The 10661-nt window shown below is 35.0% G+C and overlaps 1 protein-coding gene across 1 annotated transcript; it reads right to left on the bottom strand.

Moving 5' to 3' along the window:
- Positions 1 to 19: 19 nt before the first annotated feature.
- LOC120624416 (glycerol kinase-like) lies at positions 20 to 7200 on the bottom strand. The gene is made up of 12 exons (XM_039890945.1): positions 6991 to 7200; positions 6545 to 6673; positions 5472 to 5601; positions 4650 to 4867; positions 3643 to 3855; positions 3464 to 3566; positions 3246 to 3353; positions 2579 to 2741; positions 1610 to 1811; positions 533 to 662; positions 336 to 428; positions 20 to 240 (listed from the first exon to the last, which is right to left on the bottom strand). Exons 1-12 carry the CDS (start codon positions 7060 to 7062, stop codon positions 143 to 145), a joined length of 1659 nt encoding a protein of 552 aa, XP_039746879.1. The 5' UTR covers positions 7063 to 7200; the 3' UTR covers positions 20 to 142.
- Positions 7201 to 10661: the final 3461 nt, after the last annotated feature.

The raw sequence follows: 10661 nt of genomic DNA, 5'->3' as shown, positions 1-10661 counted from the left end.
AAATTATAAACATCAGTGCAAAAAACATTTTTTTTATTTTGGTACCATTTCACTAACACAATAATAATAATACTGCATATGTTATGGCTGACTATCACTGCCGGTATAATCTAATGACTAATTTGAGGAACATTTTTTAACTCTACGTAATTTTCAATTTATCTGCTAAAATAACAAGCAGTGCAGTACCGAGGAAAAATAGCCCTGATGGTAACACTGACGTAGTGTAATCGACCTCATCTGTAACAAAGATAAAAAAATATAATTATAACATGTGGTTGTTTTAATGGGTCAAAAGTGAAAAGTTATTTAGTGTAAAAAAAAACACATTTTACCAAGTTTGTATTGTTTTCCCTCATTTTCTTCTGATACCCAACCCAAACATTTGTCCAAAGCTGCTTCCCAGCGAACTTTGCGTATTTCTCGATCTGCAAATATGGTTTTGTTAAAAATGGCAGGAGTATAGTTTCGACTGTAAATACAGTGTAGATTTGTAAATAATTGAAAACGCTTTCATGATTAAATAGTTTACCTTCATTTGAAATTCCTGGCATAAATGTGTCTGCAGGTGGACTGGGTGTACTAGCTGGCCATACTCGGAGAGCACGACCTGCCACTATTGCTGCTCCAAGAGCCGTACTTTCCATCATTAACGGGCGGATCTAAAATTAAATGAATAAATAAATAAATATACTACGACAAGACACACGTATTCTTTAGTTAAGTATTTTTTTAACACGTTTCTTCGACAGGTATCAGGCTTTTGACCTCTGGTACCAAATAGAAGCAATCGATACTTTCTATCCTCCTATAATAGATATTTGCATAGGTACGTATAGAACGCCATAATGGGCATGGGATGGGCCAGAGAGTGCCGTTTGTAGGACATAATAAATTAAATCTATTTCATAGAAATTTGCGTTTTAGGTCAAACCTATTCAGTAGAGTCAATTTATGCTTAAAATTATTATTGTCTTGGAGTAATTTAGAGGATTCTTTTTGTGGGCATTGGTTGAGTTACTATAGATAGAACGGAATAGATTGATAACGACCGCGGTAACATTCTGAATTCAATCCCTGCATTAGCAACTAAAAGAAAAAAGCAGTAGACGAAGAAATGCTGAGACAATATTTTTAGGGTCTTTGGAAGTAATAAATCACTTGATATATTTAAGAAATAAGTGATTATTTTTTGTGTGCAAATAAAGAGTATACGTAAATTTAAAAAAAAATCCTGTGCAATTTATTCAATAAAAAAATATATGAAAAGTAGCCTACGAGAGATTGAGGTGGATGAAGAGTATCAGAACTATTAGGATAAATGTAAGGTTTATTATTTAGTTTCCATGATAACTAGAATGGGTAAAAAAATGTATAATGTTTTCTATCTCACTCTGTCACTCTTGGTAACTTAAATAGGAAAAAACAGATAAATAGTATGTTTAATTCTGTCTCATTCTTTGCCGGCTTCATCCTACACATTTTTGTATTTGCGTCTCTTACCTGTCCCTTTTTCCGTTGCATCCGGTTTGGAATCGCATCGATTCTAAAGAAGTTTCGCTTCAATAAAATAAATAAATACTACTACTTCAGAGGAAATGAGGCTTACAACAGGTATAGCGAGTAGATCTGCCTGCAGCTGCATGAGCGCGGAATTTTGCGCCATACCACCATCGGCAAGCAGGCGGCGCAACGGCGCGCAGTCGGCGGCCATGGCATCGGCCACGGCGCGTGTCTGTTGGCACACTGCCTCCAGCGCCGCGCGCACCACGTGCTGCCGCTGAGTCTTGCTGCTCAGTCCACACATCACGCTGCAACAACCCATATGACCATTCAGGTTTAGATTTAGGTTTCTTGCACTTCTTCTTGCCGTGTGGTGACGGCAGATCAGAATACAGTTATCACCACCCCTCTTCTTCCCGCGGTTGTCGTACGAGGCGACTAAGGGAATATAACGGAGAGCGGGCAGCAGCGTCCTCTGTGCTACTACTACCATCTACTGCGATCACCAATCCGCCTGCCCAGCATGGTGATTATAAGCAAATCCTCCCGTTAGGAGAGTCCTTTAGTCCAGCAGTGGACTGTAATACGCTGTTGATGATGATAATGATGACTTCTTCTTTTCCTGGGCCGTTTCCGCACTTGGTTCGTCTGAAACAGTCCGTTGACCTTGTGGGTTTCTTGCACTTATTGTGCAAGCCTCCTCCTCACCTAACCACTTATTGCTTCTTTTTTTTTTTAGACAGCATAATCGAATAAGGTGCTAAAGCCGAAGTAGTTAGAGACTATAGGACAAATGGCGCTTTATGCGATGCCTTGGAATTGGGCCGGCTTCGACAACGGTTGGAGTGACGATGTAGTTGGAATGACCTTGGGAAAATTATTAATCAATAATCTTCGTTAATTATTCTCGTAACAACTTATATTATATGCAAGTTAAGTGTATTGAACATTTCAACACACATAACAAAAAGGAGAGTATAAAAGAAAAGTCGGACACTTAATCTCTTAGATTTTGTACGGGACCCCACATCTAGTGCAGTAATACTAATCGAAGAAATTAATTTACAAACCTTACCCTCTCGCATCTTTTCTCCAATGAGGTGAATATAAACCATTAAATGCTGGCACAAAACAAATGCTTCCTTCATCATCATCAGTCACTTGTGATGCTTGCGACTCAGTTTCCGAGACATCATTTATAATACCCAAGCTATCTTGCAGCCACTGTAGCGTGTCGCCTAGATACAGATATTTAACAGTTATTAAAAATGTATGACATAGTTGATGCAATGTGTTACATTATATTTCTTGAAACATACGTTTTAATTTAAAGTTTAGTATGAAGTTTGTTCTTAACTGCGATCTTAGAAAGTGGCAAAGATGCGTGCTAGACGAAAAAGCCAGTTCATCAAGCTTCTCAAAAAATGTTGACGACCTTCTTGGCGCAGTGAGTGCTGTAGTTTTAAGTGGGAGATTCAAGGTCTATCCCCGCCAGGAGCAATTTGGAAATTTATAACTTCTGAATTTTATCTGTCTGATCTGGTGAGAGACTTTGGCCGTGGCGTACACTGAGTATATCGTGTAAAGTGACGTAGTCTAAACTTACCTTGAGCTCATTTGTGACTGAGCAAAAGGTCGATTATTTAAGATTTAAGAATTTAAGATGGAAACTTTTAAAGTAAATAATTGAATTATTCGTTATTGGGATTGCCAGCCTATTAATAAATAAATTCAAACGATACCTGCTATCGCTACTGAACCCTCTAATGCGTAGATCGCGGGAGAATTTGGCCCAAGTTTATAAGCTACTGTTGTAAGTAGACCATTTTGAGAGTGAACTATTGATTCACCTAAGAACAAAAAAAAATTATAATTAATTATCATTATTCTAAGATGTTTATTCACAGATAAATTTATTCACATTCTTAGTACTTACTCTAAAATAAACTGAAAAATTTACCTGTGTTGTAAAGTAAAAAGCAACCTGTCCCATAAGTGCATTTCACCTGGCCAAAATTCATGCAATTTTGACCAACCAATGCTGCTTGCTGATCCCCTAAGCACTAGAAAAAAAAGTCTTTCTATATCTATAATTTATATCGGAATATAGTTACCAAGGTTCTATTATAATTTACTTACCCCTGCAATTGGAGTGCCAAGTAGAGAACCAGTTGCAATATATCCATAAATTTCAGCACAGCTTTTTATCTTTGGCAATATTTGTATGGGAATGTCAAAGAAACGTAAAAGTCCTTTGTCCCATTGTAAGCTTTTTAATGACATAAGTTGTGTCCGAGACGCATTTGTGACATCTGTTGCATGCACTCCCCCTCTGCTCCCACCAGTAAGATTCTAAAACATGTGCATTGTACATTTAAATGTGCAATCTATAATCATAACAGTCTACTGCTGTAGTAAAGGCCTCTCTCAACGGGGAGGTTTGCCCGTAATCACCACGCTATGTACAGGGTTGGTGGTCGCAATAGACATAGTAGTAGCACAGAGGACGCCGCTGCCCATTCTCGGTTATATTCCCTAAGTCGCCTCGTACGACACCAACGGGTGCCCCCCTTCTTCCCGTTGACAGATTTATTTCTTATAAATGTGTCTATTTTGTGTGCTTAACAACTGCACCAATCTTGATGATATTTGCGATATATTTTTTTTCATCAAGCTAGGCATCTTGGATATCTTTTATGCTGTAATAAATCTGGGCAGCCGTCGCGTAAGATTAAAAAAAAATAGAAATTCTTCGAATTATGTTTCAAAGTACTGGAACATCCAGATGAGATTACTTGTAAGTTGTATCCACCCCAGAGATATGGAAGAATTTTCCAGGGAAACTAATGCTTAACTAACGTTCCCCTACGTTTTATAAAAAAAAAAAGGAAATGTAAAAATTAAGACAGTTTTCATAAAAACTTTAATGATCTGAATAATTAATAAAAATATTACCTAAAGACAGTTTTCGTTTTTTGTTTATAGGCGGCTATATTAGTTTTTATATCAACACATCAGGTGCCTAGAGTGCATGGGCCTACTTCCCTATTTCCAGAATGAGAAGTTCTAACCACTAGGCTATCACCGCAATTCCATTATGCAAATAAATATTTTTTTCTTATTTTGCCAGAGGAAATGAAACTTACCCAAATTAACCAGGCATCCACAGTCCCTGCCATGCACACCCCATTAGTAACTGCATCTTTAATAGCTGAAACATTCTGTAGTAGCCATTTTAGCTTTACGGATGAGAAATATGTAGATAATGGAAGCCCACTTGTCTGGGTGACAGCATTGATACACTGTGCTCCTTTGGTTTTAAGAAGATCATCAACAATACTCGACGTTCTTACGTCTAACCACACTAAAAACAATAATAAGCTTATTACCATTTAAAGCATCGGCACAATACAACAGGATTGGTTTCTCAAATTATGTTTTGTGCTAAGTTACTACCATTATCATCACTATTCTAAATTAATTATGATTAATTCAGAATAGTGATGTGTACTTGGTGTTTAGGTAGACCACCAACAAGGTGGACAGATGACATTAAGCGCATCACAGGTAGCTGCTGGATCCAAGCGGCAGGAACCGTGGAATTTGGAACTCCCTACAAAAGACCTATGTCCAGCAGTGGACGTCTATCGGTTGATATGATGATGATGATGATTAATTTATGTAGTAGTTTCAAAATGTTGGAGAATAGTACAAATTCTATAAATACACAAATATCTACAGCATTATAAAAACATATTTAGGGATCAAAAAATATACAAACTAAAAAAAAGGAATAACTTGGCCACAATACAGGTTTTGATAAAACTAATAAAATTGTAGATAATTGGGTGATGTGTCTTCTACTTAAGCATGATCCATTATTTGTAGGGCTACCTGTATGTCAATTAAATATAGTTAAAAGATTTGTATACCTTGTTAAATTCTGATTCATTAGAAATTGCACTTACCAATGGCACTGTAAAGAGGTTCTCCATTAGATGAGTTCCATACTATAGTAGTTTCTCTTTGGTTAGTGATTCCAATACCCACAACATCTTCAGGATTAATATCAAGTTTTTTCAAATTGTCTACTGTAACCTGTATGGAAACATAAAGGTAAGTTTGTTTGATAAGAATAACATAAAAATTATATTTGCACAATATAATAAAATATTATAAATGCTAGTGTTTTTCATTTTTTTTTTTGTTTGTCTTCATTTACACCTTAACTAAACAACCAATCAGCATTAATTTTGGTACAGGGTTAGTTGAAAAGATGGAGTTACATTTTATCCCAGTAAATAAACAGTTCCCACTGGAATTGTAAAAAAAACGTGGGCATCAGCCAGTAGGTAAAAATTTGAATGCTTTGTCTGAATAGAAGGTGACATAAAACAGCAGTCACACTTTCTCAATATCAACAACCATCAATCAAGTCATACCAATAGTTTATTATTAATTGTCTGTGTATATAGAAGCAAATATCATTGCTTCCAAGAAACTGTTGAAATTCATTAACTGTATAGAAACCTGAACTTGTGTGTGTGTTTTATCAAATTGATTTAATTTATGCATTGGTAAGCAAAAAGTATATATTTCACATACTAAATCATAGAGAATATGCAGGGTAATTAATTCATGTTTCTAAAATTTAAAATAAGAGGCATTTGATAGATCCAGCATTACCACTTTTCAAAGGATGATGCTTTACATAGTTAGGGGCATCCAGCACTCCAATTATCTTCCGACAACCGGAATGGTTTCATTGAGTCTATGCTTAGCTCCAGAAGAAATTTTATATGAAATATTGAACCTCTAAGCAATTAAGTATCACATACTTTAATGGTTCAAACATTGTGTAATGTTTAAAAGGTGTATAAGGTTTACCAATACACACTTGGCCATTGTGGTGGAGAACCTCACTCTACAGAAGAGGTGACTTATGCCTAGTAGTAAGCCTAGAGTTAAAACTATGATCCTATAGGCATACTAGATTTACTCTTAAAGTATTACAAAATAGTCAACAATGAAAGATACTTACTTCGATACATTCCAAAACAGCACTCAAAATTTCTAATGCATCTTGTTCCACCCATCCTTCTTGTGGACTAAATCGTTTCAATGCTACTTGGTGATAAGTCAGCACTTCCGATGTATTTGCAGCAAAAACCTAACCAACAAGCCATGATATTATGAAAATAAGATACAAGCATCTTTAATATGACTTTTACTAGGTACTTTTTAAGTTCAAGCTCCTAGAAGATTTTTTTACGAAAACTTATTTTTAAGACACAAATCTATAGGAAAACCAACATCATTTTGTTTTTTCTTGAAGATGGCCTTTGGCTTAAAAATTACAACACGCACAGACACTAGTTCTTCAGATTACATTTTAAGTTCTGACTTGTGTAATTTGTAGTTTCAGTAAGGGCGAGGGTTTAAAATTTTAAATAAAATACTATTAATAATATAAATGAAAATCCATACCAAAAATTTTACATTAGATGTACCCTCGTCAATGGCACCAATTATAGGGCCAAATTTCCCAAATTCACGCATATTACATCGTTGGATTATACATATCGATGTATTTAATTTCCATTTTAAATTTTATTGAGAATTCAGTCTTCTATAACCTCATTTTATCATTTTTGTCCTGATTAGTGATTATTCCTGTAACCAGATCTGTATTCTGTGTCTGAGTGATCACAGAATAATGGGTGAATGGCGTAGACAGAGAAGTAAATAGACAAATGGATAGCATCCGTCGCATTCACACAAGTAAGAGAACAACTTATGTATACGTCTTGTAAACAAACGAGATAAAGCGATAGGGTCTTTTGTCTCATACCGCGTGCCGGTTTTTTCATGGTTTAGCAAAGCACTTTGCGAAACTAGTTTGACAGTTAGCCATCGTTTTATTAGTAAGAAATTCAAGATAAACGGATTGTGAGCACAAAAATACAGACCTAACTAATTTGACATTGTTAATAACAAGCTTCCGTGAAGAATTTCTGCGAAAACATGGTTCGGTGCAGTGTTTTAGGATGTAAAAGTGATAGTGAACGTAAATTTACGGATTTGTCGTTCCACTCGTAAGTACAATACTTTTGATTTGCTAAAAGTATAAATAATTATCGTTTATTATATTTCTATAATATACAACACAATTTGCAATAGAATAAGATCGTTTATAAGGTTTTATGCTAATTTTAATCATACATAACCTAAAGTATAATAGAGTGCAGTGTTGCCTACATTCAACATGAAAACTGCCCAAACTGCGCAGTTTAATTTATTAAAATTATAGAATTTCAAGTTTTATGTGTCAACAATCATAAATTGAATTCCATGGATGTATGATACGATGTTGATGTATTAGAGAAAAAATGTATTTGGAGGAACTGTAAGAAAAAAAACTTGTTAACTCCAACAAATATGCAAGCACTACGTTGTAAAGTCTAAAGCTAATTTTTTTTTATACTCCGAAATATTTCGGAATCGATCGAAGATAGTCTTTGACCATTTTCATGTACAGAAAAGTAAACTTAAAACTATACTATGCGGAGAAACGAATCTCCCAACTATTATTAAAAATTATGTTTAAAATATTTTGTTCCAGTTTTCCCACGGTCCATAATTTATTGTTGCTATGGGTTGAATCCACAGGTCGCACTAATTGGTCACCCAAAAAGAGTTCAAATATTTGCAGCAAACACTTTCATAATAATATGGTCATTAAAAAGAACAAGCTAACGGTTCTGTATCCTAACGCTGTTCCAACACTGGTCAGTGAATAATTTAGCTTTTGAGTTTTCATTGTATGGAGATATGCTGGATGATATAATTATGACACTTTTTGTTTATTAGCCTACTATAAAATCATCTTTAGTTTGTATATATATATAGATTTATAATGTTAATGACAAAGTTGCCTGGAAGCTAGCCGCTCCGCTTTCATCTTCCAACTAATCACGAGCCAGAAGCCTTTCTCAAAAAAAACTGCAAAATTGCTTCACAGACCAACGTACTAATGTTATTCCATACATGTTCCCTTTTTACAATTAAGTTAATCGGAACCAACAAACTATAAGTGTGGTAGAAGACCTGAAATCTGGGACATTAGAATCGGGGTAAAAAAAAATGTATGGCAACACTTCTCAAATATGCTCTGTCTCACAAGCGGCACGCCAACCATTCGTCTATTTACTTCTCTGTCTACGGTGAATGGTGATTAGTGATTAGTGATTACTGATTACTGATTCATGTTGATGTTGACATTTGACAATTATGATTGAAGAAAGAAGAAGACTGATCACTTGGAAATGGTCCAATCGCTCAGCGCGCAGAGCCATAAACGAGAATTGAATTAAACCAAAAAGAAGAAGAAGATAAAGTCGATAAAGACAGATATAGGCGTAGATGATAGATGTCAGTTGATAAACCCACGGGTTTTATGCTAGCACTTCACGCTCAGATGAAGCGCTCGGGCGCATCACTTTGCGAATAACGCCGAAGCGAGATGTAGCTCATCAGTGTATCCTTTTTTTTAAAGTTTAGAGAGTGCATATACATTTTTCAGCGTCATGCGTCGTTAAAATGATTCGGGTTCCAAATATTTGGGTCACTATAGTAACACTCCAAAAAGGACATGACAGGCCGCTGACCACTATAATCTTATCTCGAAACCGAACAGGTAACGGCGTGAAGTGCTAGCATTAGTAGCTGCTGATGAATTGATATTTGATGCTGTGCTGTTGACGTTAAATGTCTCTGGATCAAGGTGTGAAAATATTCCATTATTTTGAAATAGGTACCTATTTGGAAAAATATTTTTTACCGTGTTATCAATATTTTAAATAGTCGCTTACTATTTTATATTGTTTTGATAAGTTTAATTTTGTATAATTTAGACTTTATACTGTATTTATTAATGAAAAATTAATAATTACGCTTACAAAGTTTATTTTTGATGATTATTTTTATAATCGATTTTTTTAACTTTGTATGTATTTACAGTGGCCGCTTATTGAATGAATCAATTAATCGATTTGTCATATATCACTAAAATTGATTATAATCTTCGGTCGAAAAGTACGAAATTGATGTTGAATTTTGAAACTGAACAACATAAATTTTTGAAGTACATAATATGCTTAAAAAATTGAAATTGGACATAATGGAGAATAATAAAACTATTGATAAAGTAGAAAATATGACTAATACAGATCCAGAACATCTTGTTAAGTCTTTGGAAGCTTTTCGCCAATTAGTTAATGATAAACTTACGCAGAAAATTGATGACGATGGAAATATCGGTTAGTAAACAAAGTTATAGAACAGCAATTATTTACATTACTTATTTCCTGAACCCTGCTTGATTAAAAAAAAAAAAGAGTGGTGGCCATATAATTATTTCACTACAACTACAACTAAAGTTAAGAGTATTGAAGTAGAACCTTAAACTAGAACTAGATCCATGTTAATAATATATGCCTTTCCACAAGATGTTTGAGGGCTGAGTGCCGAAGTTTATGCATCTTACCCTGCAGATGGCAAGGTGCAGTTACCTGAGAAATGGAAATAGATTCTCTCAAAACAAACTTGTTATTTCACAATGTAATAACACTAGAATCCTTCCGAGGAAGTACTACCACCATGCTTATCTCTGCCACCAAGCAGCATTGTTGCTATGCTGTGTTCTTGTCAGTGTAATTTCAGGCACCTTTGGTTGATGGAACAGGCCGCACTATGGCCCTATGAATTGTTGCTCTGTGTATGGGCGATGGTGTCTCACTTATGATCTGGTCTGTCATAGAATACTACAAGAAAAAGAACTCAGTAGGCTTCACACACCTTTGGGTATGTTATGGAGAACCCGTAGGCATGCAGGTCCCTCACAATATTTTCTTTCATTGTCAAAGCAAGTGATATTTGAATTGCTTAAATTAAGAAGAACTTTATTGAAGCCCTTAGGCTTTTACTGCTTTCTTTATATTAAACCTGTACTATTTCTACAATTTATACTTATACTTAAAATGCTTAAGTTCTTTTATCACCTATAATTGCCTCAACTATTGTACTAATCGTGAGAGTTATTTCTTCTCTATATCTCCACTTAATCAGTTGAAGTATGTTTCCCAAGTTAAAGTGTTTTG

This window comes from Pararge aegeria, chromosome 6 (assembly GCF_905163445.1).
Source record: "Pararge aegeria chromosome 6, ilParAegt1.1, whole genome shotgun sequence".
In the NCBI taxonomy this organism is placed as follows: domain Eukaryota; kingdom Metazoa; phylum Arthropoda; class Insecta; order Lepidoptera; family Nymphalidae; genus Pararge; species Pararge aegeria.
Note: the sequence above shows the minus strand (reverse complement) of the source record. Positions and strands in the feature narration are given on the sequence as shown.